At 35.3% G+C, this 17,250-nt stretch overlaps 1 protein-coding gene and 1 long non-coding RNA gene across 3 annotated transcripts in view; one reads left to right on the forward strand and one right to left on the reverse strand.

Annotated features, from left to right (window-relative positions):
- The window catches only part of LOC138694651 (calcineurin-binding protein cabin-1-like), a 57,876-nt gene extending 42,935 nt beyond the window's left edge, over positions 1-14,941 (reverse strand). For both annotated transcript variants that reach the window (XM_069818595.1, XM_069818594.1), the window contains exons 1-8: positions 14,583-14,941; positions 11,608-11,721; positions 11,400-11,531; positions 9,795-9,896; positions 9,117-9,325; positions 7,115-7,343; positions 6,682-6,868; positions 2,477-2,663 (exon numbers count right to left, since the gene is read on the reverse strand). In XM_069818595.1, the coding sequence (XP_069674696.1) occupies positions 2,477-2,663; positions 6,682-6,868; positions 7,115-7,343; positions 9,117-9,325; positions 9,795-9,896; positions 11,400-11,531; positions 11,608-11,721; positions 14,583-14,669 (1,247 nt within the window). In that variant the 5' untranslated portion in view covers positions 14,670-14,941. The remainder of the gene's footprint in view (positions 1-2,476; positions 2,664-6,681; positions 6,869-7,114; positions 7,344-9,116; positions 9,326-9,794; positions 9,897-11,399; positions 11,532-11,607; positions 11,722-14,582) is intronic.
- Positions 14,203-17,167, forward strand: LOC138694655 (uncharacterized). Its single transcript, XR_011330987.1, has 3 exons — positions 14,203-14,312; positions 15,134-15,305; positions 17,075-17,167. It is a non-coding gene; the product is annotated as an uncharacterized lncRNA (long non-coding RNA).
- The last annotated feature ends 83 nt before the right edge of the window (positions 17,168-17,250 follow it).

The raw sequence follows: 17,250 nt of genomic DNA on the forward strand, positions 1-17,250 counted from the left end.
ATTTGGAAGGGAAGCATGTCGATAAAGCAATACAGTCCTTCCTACAGTCGTAACATTAATGGCAGTGTTGTAGTCAAACATTAAACTGGCAAAACTCTAAAGAGTGGAGAGATAACTATTGTTTTGAATATTTTAATACTTTTCTTAAATGCTACTCTTATGCTAGCTTGTGTGAGTTAACTAAAATAAGATATTTCTCTAACGGCCTGTGATACTTGGAAAGAACACGTGTTATGTGTGGAATTCAGCCGATTGAAGTCACTATAAATAGTTACCAGTAGATAAATAGATGCCCTGAAGTAATCACACCCTTTTAGAGTGATAAAAACGCATTGTTTATGTAAGATTTCTTTCTTGAGCTGGATGGATAATAGATGGGATGCTTGGAAGATTGGTATCAGTCAAGTACTTGCCACTGAATATTACAGTATATCTGTGGTGTTATGCAGGGGCGTATTTTGCGGGCTACCGGGGCTACCGGCGGTAGCCCAAGGAAATTACAAAAGAAAAAGTTTATAATATAACATAATGTTATAATTTTGTATTATTAGTTTTACCATAGTAATTAAAATTAAAGTAATTGTTAGATATATTTTGTGTAATAATAGGGTCAGCGGTAGCACAAACCCTTTAACCAGTATACGCCCCTGGTGTTATGGCAGAAGCTGATAAGTACAATAATACTAACAAAAATATTTTATTGTTTAGATGCTGGTTTTAACATTGTGAGAACACATGGTATGTCTACACCCATTAGAAGCTAACACTAAAACTATTAAAAAAAATGTTTACTCTAATGGATCCCTCATTTTTCCTGAAATAAAATACTGTGGCGCCATATTCTGGATTGTTCTGGTTCCCTCAGGAGTGTGCTCACGCATCTAGCAAGAGGGAAGGCACGGGAGAGAAACTCGAGACGCTAGCGTGGTATGAAGCGAGGGGGGGAGAAAAGCTACTGTGACTGGGCAGAAGTAAGGAAACATTTAGAAGCGGATTTCTCTCGAAGGTCCAGAAGGCCACGCGAATCAAAGATTCCAGAATATGTGGTGTAGTAATAAAAGCGCGAGTTGCCGACAGAAAGTCAATCAGTCTTGGACAGCAGCAAGTGATGCAGCAAGGGAGACCTGAGTTCGACGTGCAGTGAACCACAACTGGGAGGCCTGAGTTCGATGTGCAGTGGACCGCAGCTGGGAGACCTGAGATCGACGTGCAGTGAACCGCAGCTGGGATACATGGTTTCAACATGCAGTGGACCGCAGCTGGGAGACCTGAGTTCGACGTGCAGTGAACCGCAGCGGGGAGACCCGGGTCCAATGTGCAGTGAACCGCAGCTGGGAGACCTGAGTTCGACGTGCAGTGATCCGCAGCTGGGAGACTTGGGTTCGACGTGTAGTGGACCGCAGCTGGGAGACCTGAGTTCGACGTGCAGTGAGCCCCAGCTGGGAGACCTGAGTTCGACGTGCAGTGAACCGCAGCTGGGAGACCTGAGTACGATGTGCAGTGGACCGCAGCTGACAGATCTGAGTTCGACGTGCAGTGAACTGCAGCTGGGAGACCTGGGTTCGACGTGCAGTGAACTTGAACAGTGAGCTGGAGGAACTAGCCAAGGCAAGCGAACTGTGAACTGACAGTTTTGTTCTGCACATAGTGCATTGTGAACATTAATTTAAATTAGGAGTACACTGTTATTCTTCTCAATATTGTGTATTGTCATTGTCGCTGTGTGAAGTGCAATAACGACTATTGTGTTGCTGTGTTGAGTGGAATACCCATTGTAGGGTGAATTATTAAAAGTAAAAGTCGCATTGTTGTCGGGTGCGTGGTGGTTAAAGCAGAATAAAAGTTACAATATTATAACAATGTATTTCATCAAAATATTATTTTAAGGTGCGAGTATCTTCTACATAAAATAAATAAAATAAAAGCTATAATAAGGGAAGAAAGTAAGTGCTGCACATGGCTAAATGAAAGAAACGTTATAGCCTTGAATATCTGAAACATGTACTTAATTATGGAAATAAAAATTGTATGAACCACAGTTCAATATCCTATGAATAATAATTTTAATTTTAATCAAACAGGTACTTGAAGATCATCTCAACTCAAAAATTTGCCTCTAAGAGTACGGCACCAAAGATGTTATCTTAAACATAATCCATGATGTACCACATTATCAGGAGGAATGTATTATTGGAGAAATGGTCGAATTATGGCAGGAAAAATGGAATTGGAAAAAAAACAATAAGGCCCAAACACAATTTTTCTACACTGCATTTGAATGCCACAGAATTTTGAACGACATTTCAGATGAAGATAAAAAATACTGGTTGTGGCCAAGTATCTAGATGTAAAATGTTTAAATATTCATATTCTAATTTTATAGGAATCAAGGATATTAATAATCCAACAACAATAGGAAAGATTAACTTAACTATCATACTTTTATTAGGCCATAATTATTTTATAAGCTACTAACAATAAAGACTGTGGAATCAGTCTCCTCAATACTTCTTCGACATTGAAATCTTCTCTCTCTGCTTCCCTCTTCACAGTAGAACGGACTCGAGCTGAACGACGTTTTCCACCCCACATCCACTGCTCAAGAAAGCACAGAGAGCTTCGACGTCTCTTCCGTGACCTGGCCTCTTCACTTTCACCAGTTCCTGTTGACACCAGACAATGCATAATAATGTCTTAAATTTAACACACCATAAATTAGTAAATCTGAGATTTTGACAATGTATGAGGTGTAGTATAGTTTTTGAGTATATTTGTGTCTATTTTGGGAAGAAATATCTTCAATATTTTAGAACTTTACTGGGTCACATTTTATAAATCAATAGTCCATTACTTACTGTATAGTGGGGCCATCGTGATAAAGAAGTATTCTCACTACCTTTATCACTGCATCAGATTCTTTCAAACTCAGCACCTCATAACAATAATTCTCACTTATCCACTTATGTGTAATTAGGGGCAATGGTCCATGAATCACGTTTCATATGCTTTTCTTTTAGATGTTGCCATATTGACAAAGGCTTTAAGGAATGCATCAGCAAAATCTTGTGAATGATTCATTCTTTGTGGCTGTCATATGAGAAATTGATGTAATAGCACATGGGGAAATAAACTGTAGGGTGGGGAGTCCCTTTCACTGACTATTGGCAAAGAAAGCATTATTTCTGGCTAGTCCTATTGTAATAATCTAAAAAGAAGAACTTATGCAATAGAATTCAAGTTACACATGAATAACATTGGAGTACTTCTTATTAATAGAATGGAATATGCAATTAATTAAAATGTACTACATAAATTCAATACACAAAGGGTGCTATGCATAGACATTTTGCTAGCCCGCACTACGAGCCTGCTAAACTAATCCGGGCTATCGAGTGATTACTTGTACAGGATTCATATCGCTATCACTGGTTTATGAATACGAAAAACGGTAGTTCGCTGATCATCCACTGGAAGCCCGCCCTAAGAATGTCTATGAATATGGCCCTAATTTTTTTACGAAAGTTAATCTGACTAGTAGTAGTAGTAGACAATAATTATGCAATAATTCATGTAACATACTTGAGTTAGTTGTATCTTACTAAATGTGGGGCCAGTGAAGCGATGAACACTGGAGAAATTCCCTTGCACAATATGATATTAAAAAAATATATAGACACAAACTATCATCTGCTCATCTCGTGGAACACAGGAGGTAGTTCCTCCAGAACATGACAAAAAAATTTAAAAGAAAATACATCTTCACCTGCCCATCTCCATGATATTCAGTAGAGTGATTATTACAACGAAAATTATTAGAATACTATACATTCTAAGGGAGAAAGGAACTGGCTACGCTACCCCATTACCTCATGGCTTAGTTGCCTCCTGAGTATGCCTTATTGGTGTCACGAAGTTCCAACCAATCTTTGGACTATGGTTACCAGGTCTTCTGTATATATATAAGAAGACGATTTTGACCGGCTTAATGAAAATCACTAGAAATTACTATTTTAAATTCTTTCATTATATTCTATACTGTGAGGTTATAAAGATACAAGTTTTATTTTGGTTACAAGTACATTACTTCAGTTGTTTACTTATACCTGTTCACTGATTTTGCTTTTCTTAACAATTTTATATCGCTTTTTGCATTTTAGAAAAACTCCTGGCATGGAAGATGAAAGTTTAGAACAACTTGTAGTTCTGATTCAATCTAGTCCTTGGTACATCAATTCCTTACATCTGTTCATTTTTGTTTAATTAGAGAGAATACTCTCTCCACAAACACATTGAACCCTGGAATACTAAACACAGAGCCTACAACTTTACCAATGTTATTCACATTTTTCTAGGGAGCATTGGAGAAGAAATGAACCCTTTTTTCTACATCAGTGCCTTCATACTTTGAACTTGCAGTTAACTGTTCTCTAGTTTCACAAAATTCCTCATATAGCTTATCAATATTAACATGTTCTTTGATTTTAAATATTTCAAATTTGAAATTATACTTTCGCGACCATTTTAAAATAAATATTTTGCTAAAAAGCAATAAACAGAAGAAAGCATCTTAGAGAAAAACTTAAGACCTGGGAACCCTATTTTGGACTGCTGACTAAACATACAAACAACATACATACTTCCAGTTCTAAATAGTATACTGTACTGGCCCAAATCTAGAACAACGTTTTCTGCATAAAAATTATACTCGTATTATAATCATAGCATAACTTATTTAGGTTGTGTGATGATGACAACCGAGTGCTTTGTTAAGGAAAAGAGAAATGTTAAATCTCGACTCTTTTCATGGCCACGGAACCGACAAAATAAAGATGACCATTGAGTTAGTCACTATCCCAGGGGGAATGACATCTCAGCTTCAACTGCTAGACGTTATTCTTGATAAACTCTTTAAAGATAACCTATACAAAGAATATGACTGGTTGCTGTAATGGAACCATGCTCTGATCCCAAAAGGGGCTCAAGCACAGTTTACATAATAGATTTGGGATGTGGCACTGCTCATACAGTAGGAAAAATAGAAATGTAGAAGGGAGGTAGCATATAGGAAGATAAAGTAGACTTATCTTACAATTTGACATGAAAAGGGACATAAAACTGTATTTTTCAACAAAGTCTAAGAGGCACAGTGACACTCCTCCCCAAGAGGATCTATTAGAATTTCATTTGTCTGTAATGGTCAATTACAGAGGAGGGGGAGGACTCCTTTATCAATCCCCATAAGGAGCTTTATTTCCCTTCAATGGCCAGTAACAGAAAGAGCTACCAAGGAGATGTAGTAAAAACCTATAAAAACCAAGCTAGTCTGAGAAATTTAAGTAAGGAGTTAGAAGAGAAGTTTCATTTCTTGTTCGGACAATGAGCGATTTCTGCTGAAGGAGATTTCGTCATCATATTTATATGGGTCAATTGTACACTAGTATTGCCACAAAAATGGCTTCATGCTGCCATGCCTTAAAGAAATGTGTAAGGGCAATTGTTAATTTTCAGTTCATTAAAGACAAATCTGAAGAACAATCAGAATATTAAATTCCATCAACATGCAGAGACAGAAATGATGGGAGGCTGAGAATGCTTATGTAGTCATTGAGTATGTAGTGAATTTCTTCAGACATGCACCAATTCATGCAGTTACGAATTGTGATAAGTAAAATTTATAGCAGATGTGACAGCATGTTTTACAAATTCAGTCAATAATCCTTATAACGAAAACATAAAACTACCAATACCATGGAAAGATGAGGCAACCCTAACAGGAAACTCGTAATACTCTTAAATTGAATTTAATAATCTGCATTTGTCACATAATACGAGGGTCACTACAAAAGTTTTGAGATACACCGAAATTATCACATGTAAAATCATTCTGATTGGTGCATTTTTTCAAAATAATCACCACCACACTCTTTGCACTTTCGTCTTCTCATAAACCACATTTGACAGCATTTCTGTCAGTCACTTTTTTCAAGGGTTGTAAGCTCGTAACATATATTTACAGTTAATACAATTTTCGTAAGCTTTAACAGCTTCTTCAGAGCTGTAAAACCTCCTTCTATGCATACCATTTTTCATCTTTGAGAACAGAAAATAATCGCATGGACCAGATCAGGACTGTAGGCAGGTTGAACCATGAATTTCAAATCTGAGGACTTCAAGAACTGGATGGTGATACTGGCTGTATGGTAAACATGACATAGTTGTGTACCACTCAGCAATAACAGTCCTTTGCTCCGCCAGAGGAACGGTTGCCACCTAGCCACCATTTTCTTACCAACACTTCAGGGCCACTTCACTTTCGAAGGTTGTTGTTGTTTTCTAATGCCAGGCGTTTGACAATAAAGTCATTTGACCTCTTGCACTCCAATATTTTTCAAAGATATTATCATGACCAGCCACTGAAGCACAGATTTTTGCTATATAGAAATATCCACATTGCTCATTGGTGATCAGTCTATGAGCCAAACAGTTAAATTCAGGTTTCATCACAAGTGACGATGTCAGAAATCTATCTAGAGTTGCCTTCCTCGTTGGGACATATAAAATCGCAATTTCTGAACCACAGGGACCTATTCATACTCGTAAGTTGGTTAAAAAATATGCCTCATACAATATTTACGTGGTATAAGAGTAGATAAATGATGCATTATAATGCATCTCCAGTACCTGCAGCATCACCTGCTCCATCTTCTTCTACTGCAACAAGAGGAGCAGCCTCTTCATTTCCTCCCATTCCTGCATTATCATTTGCTGGCTGATCAACAGCCATTGGTTCAGCAGATGGTTTTGTATCTTTTTCTGCTTCTTTTACTACTCCCACTACAGCTTTGAGATCCACAGGATAGCAGAAGTGCTACAAAAATTCAATTACTTCATACAATATGTTCAAACGATTTGAGACATTGTAATAACACATCTCTCCATTAGTTACAATGTATTTTTCCTTAAACTCAATACTTCAATCTCAGTTGAGTCATACAAGCATGCAACACTTAATATACATTACAATCATAAATAAATAAAGGTAATACTAAATCATATTTTTCTTGAATATAAGCATTCACAGTAATTATAATGTTACAGTCAACACAAAACTTACTCGTATACTCTCTTTAGTTTTAATATGTTGATGAAGCTGCACTAGAGTCTCTCCTAAAGACACCCAGGTCTTTTCTGTAAGAGGCTGACTTAAAGTAACTGTTTCAAGAGGTTTAGGAGCAAATACTTCACTAGAAAGCTTCCGTCTTTTCTCTCTCATCTCCAAGGCTTCACTGATTAACTCTTTGCCTGTGTCAGTATCATACTCTGCATTCAGTTGGCCAAGATCACTGAAAAACAATAATAATGCAAAATTATATAAAAAGTCTTGTTATATATCTTATGCAGTAATCATTATAACAATTGATTTTAGACTTTCTTGACAATCAATGTGATACTAGGCTTCTGAATATTTGCACTATTTAACAGATGTGTAGACATCCAACATTTTGCATCTACATAATGCTTTGTCATCAGAGAAGGCAGGTAAAGGAAAACCTATCTGCTGAATCTGTTAGCAAGAGCTATTCTTTTAAGACAGGGAAAGGCGAAAATTATCTATTTGATCCATAATCAAGATATTTTCTCCAGGATTTATCCAACAGACAGGTTTTCTCATTTTCCTGTCCTTGATAGGATGACAGGAAAAGATCAGATCCAACAGATAGGTTTTCTATTTCCCTTTCCTGATGATGGAGCAGAAACATAGCTCCAAAACCTCTCGAAACACAGTAAAACAGTTATCTGAAGGCAGTCTATGCCAATCAAATTATACACTCAAGACTTAAAGATTTTTTTTCTGCAAACATTTTTTTTGTAAATAACCCATATTAAATTTAATAAAGGCAATACTTTCAACTACGTCACTTCACATATTTCGTACCTAATTAGTTGTGAAGATTTCAAAACACATACTTTCTATTTGTTTCAATGTCTCTAAGAATAATGTTAGTAGTAGTAATAGTAAAAAAATGGGGATTTTTTAGAAATCTTTGACATATGCATGACAGGCTCTCGGGCATTTTGTGCTACCTCATAACCCATCATCAGAGTTCTAGCTCTGTATTCTTGGTAAGTTCTAGAACCTTCACTCCAATGTTAGGATCATTCATACTGCTCAGTGACAGGGTTCCAAAGAGTTAGAGTCTCCTTCCCTCTAAGATTCAGGCAGTATGTGCTTTGAAGTTTCTGTGTGCTGCATGCACAATCTATAAATGGGATCTCCTTGAAAGAGCCCCACAGTTTGTAGGTGTTTCCTGAAATTATTTTCAATTAACTTATATCTATAAATTTTAAATTCTGAAAACTACCTTCAAACTATGCAACATAAATTTAACCCCAACAGAAATCAGCAACTAAATGTGATGAAGAGGATTTCTTTTACAATAATACGAATAAAACACAACTATCTATAGGATCAGTTGTTATTAGGATGCATGCCAATTTTCATTCACAATACATAGCTTAACAACTTCGTTTGTGAAATTGCTATGCTAAACACGCATGTATGAGAAATGAGTGAGAATTCAGATCAGATGAGTGGCAGAGCAATTGTCACACCTAACTGGATTGAATGGAAATGAATATTGTGTAGCTGTTAAATGAATCACTGCTCAGAAATAATTAATTGAAATGTTACTGGACAAGATAACAATTCAATTTTGACTTAATTTAAAAGAATATAATAAAGATGGTGGTAAAAGTGGTTGCACAAATCTGCCACCAAACTATAAACCGCCAATGGTCACCATTATTATCTGTGTTTTCTTCCAAAAATGTAAAATGAAAATATTTAAATCTACTTCTTGATTTTCACTTGTCACAGATCCAGTAACATAGCTCCAAAAATTTTGCAACATAGGGAAGATTGGAGAATGCTGCCCTTGGGTAGAAAACAATGAATGAATGGAATGAATGAGTGTACACTGTGACAAAATTAACAAATATACTGGGTTTCACAATTCTATATTAGATTAAATATCACTGATAAATATGAGAATTGTTTGCGAGCAAAAAAGAAACATTTATAGAAATAAATGCCAAGTATACTTTATATTTCTTACTGTCCCTTGCAGTAGACATTGAAATCGTCCATAATTGAGGGTTGTTCCAAAAGTATTTTGTCCCTGAAGGCCAGTCCTTTAAGAAAATCAGGATCAAGCTCAAATGCACGAGCTATGTATAGCAGACAAGGAATATAGTCATTCAGTACATACAAGATGGTGACAAGATTGTCCAAACATGGCCAGTGTCGAGGGCTGCATCTCAATCCCTGGGAAGGAAAAACAAAAAAACTAAAATTGGAACAAACTATTCATGAACAGAATTGTAAATATTACTGAAATCATTATAGTATAGATTGATAAAATAACATTAATGTATTTTCTTTCCATTAAAAGTGATTGAGAGGAGAGGTAAACATAGTTCAGATAACTACAGAAATACATATGCTCAGAACTCACTCTGAGTTATTTACTCTGTTAGTACAACACATAAAGTCGTTCTCAGAATAAAAATTAGGGCTTAGTTAATAAAAATATGAATAGATTTTAACAATTTTAACTTAAGTTTCGGCAATAAAGTGAATTATTACGGTAAATCTGTCATATTCTCAACTGTTTTACATAATGTGCTAGTTCTTCGAAAATGTATATCTCACTTAAATATCAGTATCAAATCTAACATCACAATTTTTTTACAAAATAGTTTCATATTACTGTATTGTTAAACAATAAATATACCTCAAGAAAAGCATCACAGGCAAGCTCATAATCTACAACTTGAACAGCAACAGTTCCAATCCGGTACCACAATGTGACATCACTACCATCCAGTTCTGCAGCCTTGATAAAGAAATATCACACAGAGAATAAAATAAGACATACAATCTCTATCATCATTTATTTATTTTATCACTAAGAAGACAATAACTTTTCACTAAAGAAAGAGGAATTTAATATCTAATTTTTCTCACCCAAAAACAATTCAATACCTTTCATTTTCATTTTAATTGAATTTTACCCTTTCAATAATTACACAGTAAAATAAGAAACATCATAAAACAAGAACGACCACTGATAACGATAAAATAATGCCCATATAGCATTGCCACAATTGCTATTACAATGGAGCACTGAGAATACAAATGTGTACAAACTTTATCCCAAGTTGTATTTTCAATTGAAGAGTATGACTTTGTCCTACGATTTTTCAGTCTGTGATCGTGTTTTGTGCTGTTCATATATAGGTTGATTCAAAAAAGACTTTACAACAGTGTAAAGGTACAGAAATTTATTCAGGAGACTTACATAATTGGTCTAATGTTATTTTGTAGCAGAACATTTCAAATTTTACCTCAGACAGTCAGTGTCGTTCAATGTGACCACCATAGATGATCTGTAAAATGAGAAAATTGCGAAAAACATCCAGACACATGATACAGTTGATGGTTCTCTCCTGAAAAAAAGAAGGAACCATACACCTTAACTGTGAAAAGGGAACAAAAAACGTTCACCTTTGGACTGTCACGAACATGTTCCAGAGTTGCACATGGATTTTCACAGTCTCAAATCCTGCAGTTGTGGGTGTTAACATTACCACTGACATGAAATGTTGACTCATCACTAAAAATTATATTGTTCAGCCAAATTTCGTCTTCCTCTACCCATTCTGTACACAATTTCTGATGAGTCATATTATCTGTGTCAGTGATTTCTCGCACCATAATAAATCTTTATAATGTCAAGTGCAAATATCCTTGTAAAGCATGCCAAACAGTGGCTTGTGGAATGCCAGTCCCACGAATTCCATAGGACTATGAGCAAAGCCTCCCCTTACTCGTTCCATGACATCAGAACAATGTGGGCATCCTGGGGACTTGTCTCAGCAAACAGAACAACCAGCCTCAACAAAATTCTTGTACCAAGAATAAATTGTAGATACATTTGGAGGACCTTCACCATACTCGGTACAAAAATTCTATTGAATCATTGTTGCAGACTTAGTTTCTTCAAACCAAACACATGGCAAGTATGCACCATATCTGTGAAAGCAGCCATTTTTAAATGCAAATCACTAGCACTGACAGTGATGGAATTCGACACTATGGCACAATGTCAGTCAATCTGGACATGTTGTACTAGACAAAGACACTTCAATTATGCAAATTTTTTAAAAACATGTCTATACCCTTACAAATTTGTAAAGTCCTTTTTAGATTTGCCTTGTATGGTCAAAATGACTTACAGTTGTTAATTTTTGGTTTTGGTACACAATTCTTAAAATCTGGGGACAGAATGACTCATACGAAACAATTCTAATTGTAATTATAATTTATTAGAGTATACCTGAAGAAAACTTTTCAAAGCTCCCTGTAGCTCTCCTTGCTTCTCATATATTGTGCCCATGTTTTTAAGACATGAGTACTTCAAAACTAAAGCTGGGTGTCCCAAACCTTCTGTCCCTTCCTGCTTAGTAACCTGAAAAAGACATAATTGTTATACAGTTTGTTGGCATAAAAAAGTACTTTATTTATATAATCACATAAATACTAACCTCAACTAAGAAGCTATTTTCAAGCAAATCTTGAAATATTGTTCTTGCACCCTCAAAATTTTTATCCCTCAACATCACCAAGGCGTCATTGTATTGAGCAAATGCGGTCTGTTCCTGTGGATGAAAATATTAACAAATCACTCTTTAACATTATACATTTCCAATGTAAAGTAATGGAAGTAAGTTTACTAAAAATGATTATGAGAGATGATTGCTACTACTCATAATAATTTACATATTATGAAACAGTCATCGGTGATAGTTAACAGTTAAGTGATTATAGTGCATTCCTCTGGACCTAATTATCACTGGTTCATAGGTGGTAAAAGGCAAAGAATTTTTGGAATAAAAAAGTCCAAATACCTACAGCTTATGATTGTCATTACACATTATAAACCTAACAACCACAAACATTTCCTAACTTCTCAGTTAACAGCTTTCTCAAATGGAGTCTGTCCATTTGAACTAGTGACTGGTAGCCACTTATTAACTCTTCGCAAGTGAAGGGTACACGGGAAAAACGAACAATGTCACAATGCTGTTAAGGGTGATGTCATCATCTAATCACTGTCCTATTACTACAAACTTTAGTGTTATTTTTACCAAAAGTGGTAAAGGAGAATTAAAACCACTGATACATTCATCATTTCCTTCATTTCAAGTAGAAACACCAATAAATTTAGCAGTAATATACCGAAAAAGATCTATATCTCAACCTTAATGGAAATGTGACATTGTTCGTTTTTCCCGTGTACCCTTCAAGTAGTTGTCACTTTTTGACTACAAAGTATCTTTCACATCTTTTCAACGTTCTTCCCTAGCTTATTAAATTTTATGAACTGTGATTTTTATCGTAATTATTTTATTCACATCACAGACCGACAAAAGTACTTGCTCCCTTTCTGACATTAATACTTATCTATTCTTTTCCTCAACGTCTTGATAAATCAGAATCAGTATCCAATGGAGAGTAACAATTTACATTTTGATAGGAGTTAAATGTGAAATTAAACTGACTATTACACTTCTACTATTTCACGCTACTTTTGACCAATAAAACAGTACAAAAGGATGTCTTTCAATCAATCATGCCTGCTTATCGCAAAATTGTATCACTTTCCTAGCATTTGTTTAATTTTATCACTTCCCTAGCATTTGTTTGTTTTTATCACTTCCCTGGCATTTGTTTCTTTGTTTGCCAACATTTCAAACTGAAAATTCTTTATGGTAGCCTACTATAAAACATGCTTTGCGATCGTCATTTGTTTCCTGCACAGATAGTCGACTGAAAATGGTGGCTCCATTCAAACGTTTTGGTGAAGGTAACATTAGTGAAATAGAATATAAGTTAATTAATATCTATTTTATTGTATTAGAGTACTTTACTTCTTCTAATCTGTATATACTTTCTTCTGTTTTTATCATCTCCCTACCATTTGTTTGTTTGCCAACATTTCTAACTGCAAATTCTTTACGATATTATAAAACATTCTTTGCGATCGTAATTTGTCTACAGCATAGACAGTCAACTGAAAATGGTGGCTCCGTTCAAACTTTTGGTGAAGCTAATATTAGTGAAATAGAATTTTTGTGAGACAATATTTTATTGGGAGAATAAGGAGAATAAGAGAAGAAAAGGGTAGATTAAAGAGAAAAGAGAAGAGTTTATTCCCCACCCCTTACTTCCACAATTCCCTAAGACAAGAATTAATGCATAATTGGCGTATGTGAAAATCTGGCGGCTTCATATTGTGCACTTGAGAGAGTTTAAATAGGGTAGATTACAGATTGCTCCAGTAACTTTTACAAATTTAAAAATTTTGTTTGTCATCTTCATCATTAATAAATAAATAACTGAATGAATTCACCTGTTCAACTGATAATGGTTTTCTTACATTAAAATTAAGACCTAGGGCTAGGCCTTCTAAGTTATATAGTCCACCGCTATGGAGTAATGGTCAACATGTCTGACTATGAAACAAGCGGGCCCGGATTGGGACAAATTACCTGGTTGGAGTTTTTTCCAGGGTTTTCCCTCAACCAATTGAAGCAGAATTGGTGGATAATTTTCGCCATTGGACTCATTTCGCCATCATTAATTCACATATCATTATCGTCCATACAATAGCCCACGTTAAGTTCAAGGTGCGGCGTGCTGTACTTGTACAAGAGCGCGGCCGTTCGGCTACCCAATTATTCACAAGAATAAGAGTGATAAGCACAATAAGCCTCAGACTGCAGTGTAAGGCTTCGGGTCCCTCCTCCATACAAAAAAAAAAAAAAAACACGGACATCAACGAGGATCAGTGACATGTTAGATTTGGTTTGTTCAGGTTTTTGTTATGCCTAAAAAAAAGTATAATATGCAAGGTGAGCCAAAAACCTGAACAAACCAAAGCTAACCTGTCACTGATCCTCGATGATGTCCGACATACTGACCAACGTTCAATTCGGCACAGAAGTAAATAATTACCAACTTAAAAAATTGCCAGTTATTGTATTTCTGGCATCTAAAGAGCACCTAAAAGCATGAAAGGAGTTGTAACATATTTGCAGTAATTTGTGGAGTGTTCATGAAAGTCATATTAGACTATATTTTTGAGCAACGCAAATATCAAGCCTCACGTGAGAAAGAAGAGTCGCTAGCATCATGACAGACAGTAGGCCCGCTTATGCCTAAGAAAATAATATCTGTGGGTCTCAGTGTAAGTTGTGTGTATTGATGAGAAAAAGTCTACCAACAATTCAAGCCTTACAGCACTCTACATTACATAATAGACTAACTACCTACTTCAGTATGTATACCTAATAGCTACAATAATATAAAAATGGGCATCCGTTCAAGATTAACCTAAATGTCGGATACATAACAGAAACTGATCTGATTGTGACAAGTAGAGACTTTCATAAATATAAGTAGGCTACTATACAACCTCGGATCACATAATAATAAGTTTCACATAATCTTCAAATACCTGGGCTTCTCTAGTGACTGTTGGAACATCTTCTTCCCCCTCACTTTCTTCTGATGATTCTTCATTTAATGCTCTTAATTTAATCATGTTACTTTACAAATAAGTATGTACTATATTCATGTACAAAAAATTAAAACACATCAAACTTCGCGCGATCGTGGACATTTAAAAAGTTCCTGCATCAGCTTGAAACTTAAATTCTGAAGTTCAAACCACCACACAAGTGCAGAATCATACCCAGTAACAATTCACAGCACCATAAATAATCGGTCTTTCTCTGCTCTCTACCTATCTCCACCCTCTCTTCTCTACCAGCCTCTACCGGTGTCCTAATCATTTCTATCCTGCCTGTTGGCGACACTGAAATATGGATGTCAATAGTATTACCAACGACGTAGTTTAGTATATCATAATCACCAAGAAGTTGATTCTCCCAATGATTCATAACACAATTAGGCCTTATTTATAATCTGAACTGAGAATAAACACTATATAAATATCCAAGTGAGGGCTTTCTGCTTTGTTTTATATGTTGTTATTTCTATTTTCAGTGGCCACGACAAGCCCATCTGTTGGCTCCACTGCTCCTTTACAATCATGTAAATTGTAAAAGGCGCAAACAGAAAAACGTAGAATGCATGGAGTCAGAAGAAATGAGTAAAAGTGACAGTTGCACGATTTGTGTACTTCTAAAAGGAATTTGAGTTCGTTAATTGAACTGACGTATGTATTTTAACGAACCTGTTGAATGAATGTAATTTTATAGTCATCAGGATGTATTAATTTGTATTAGATAAAAGTATAAAATTAATCAATTATGTGGTACAGGCATACAGTTAAAGATCAAATTAATTTCTAGAAGATATTTTCAACTTAAAAGGGCAGGTTCATTCCTACGTATACCAATGGCATGATTACATATATTCCAGCTTATATATTTACGGTTACTTAAGCTATTTAAGCTAAGCGTAACATGTTGGTTAACTTTGAGATAGGCTAACCATAAAAGGAAAGTTATTATAAATGCCTAGTACCTATTATATTAAAATTTATTATTTGTGTTATACTAATGTACTAAGCTCCTAACATATGACAGTCACACTGTGTAAATCATTATATGTCACTTGTTCCAAAATTTGCTAAGTCATGAGATCAAACTTGTAGGGTCATTGTTTTTTTTAACCCATACCTATTCTTTTGATATTGTTTTTAACCCTTACCTATTCTTTTGGTGGTGTTTGCTTCCTCATTTTATCCTAGTGGAGTTATTTGATAAGTTGGATTTCCAAAATTCAGAGCATAGGACTGTGTATCAAAATTCAGTTAGTGGAATTCCCAAGCCATGTTGATGTAGTCCTATCATAATGTAACATTAGTGACTGAAATGGCGGAGCGGAAATAATTCAGCAACAAACACCCATTCTTTATAGGGAGATAAATCTCAGTTTTTCTGACCGGAAATAAATTGTTCCAGGAGCCACTTTATTTTTAAATGGAAGGACAAGCGAGTCATAGTCTACCGGTACCGGTACGTCTGTTGCTATAAACAAAAAAAAAAAAAAAAAAGATTCCTGCTTAACCCCAAGAATTATAATTATCTCTTACAGTGTGAAATGAAATTTTAAAATGTGCGCTTTGTTGGTTCTGTAAACTTCATGTATGATAATTGAATAGGTAGGCTATGTCCGTCAAATTGCTTATCAAAATCACAATGCTATAATTAGCAAAATATTACACAATTTACAGTGTTAAACGTTTTTGGCATAAACTGCCATATTCAGAACACGTAACTAATCGACACGTAGGGTATCTTAGTCATAATGTTTCCACACGAAGTATTCATATTTTTGTATTGTTACGTGTTCTGAAGATGGCAACAGCGAATAGGGATTATAAAGAATGGACACTGAGCGAAATTTCCTGTGTTTTGTTTCTCTCTGCGCCAGCGTATAGTTCCACTTTCAAGCGCTAGAGGTTAATGTAATCGAGCATACACTAAGATAATAATTGAGAACTTGTTGAGAACAGAGTTAAGACACAGGATCCAAACATCGCCTACCTTATTGCATAACCCAGTAACGCTTTGCTTCAAATAAATTCAAGTTAACGGCTTTTCCTTATTTCTCAGTGACAAACTAGTTGTAATAATAATATTTTATATTTCAAATATAATAAATTATATTATAAAATAAAATAATACATTGTAAAATTAAGTATCGAATTCGTTTAATATTTGTATATAATATAATATAGGTATATAGTTTTACTTCTCGTAAGAGTTTTGTTTTTCCATTTTCAGCGCTATCACATCATTACATATTTTAATTGTTGTTGGGGTCAACGTCTCAACTCTCATTATAAAGGAACTCTAGAGTCTAGGCATTACAGTTAATGACGGATTTATTATTTTATGGATCCAATTTATTTTGAATACATAATGTACCTAGATGTATTAATTATATGTGTTATATTTCTGCTGTGTCGACTGCTAGCTGTGTGATGTCAGCGCCAACTCTAGGGAGAAAGCAGAATCTCACGCTTTAGCTGGCTTGAAGGTCATTGAAATCAGTCTGGCTACATCAAAGGTACCGACGTGAAGTGTCCATTCTTTATAATCCCTATTCGCTGATGGCAATTTATGCCGAAAACGTTTAAGGGTACACACACA

Source organism: Periplaneta americana, chromosome 2 (genome assembly GCF_040183065.1).
Source record: "Periplaneta americana isolate PAMFEO1 chromosome 2, P.americana_PAMFEO1_priV1, whole genome shotgun sequence".
Lineage (NCBI taxonomy): Eukaryota > Metazoa > Arthropoda > Insecta > Blattodea > Blattidae > Periplaneta > Periplaneta americana.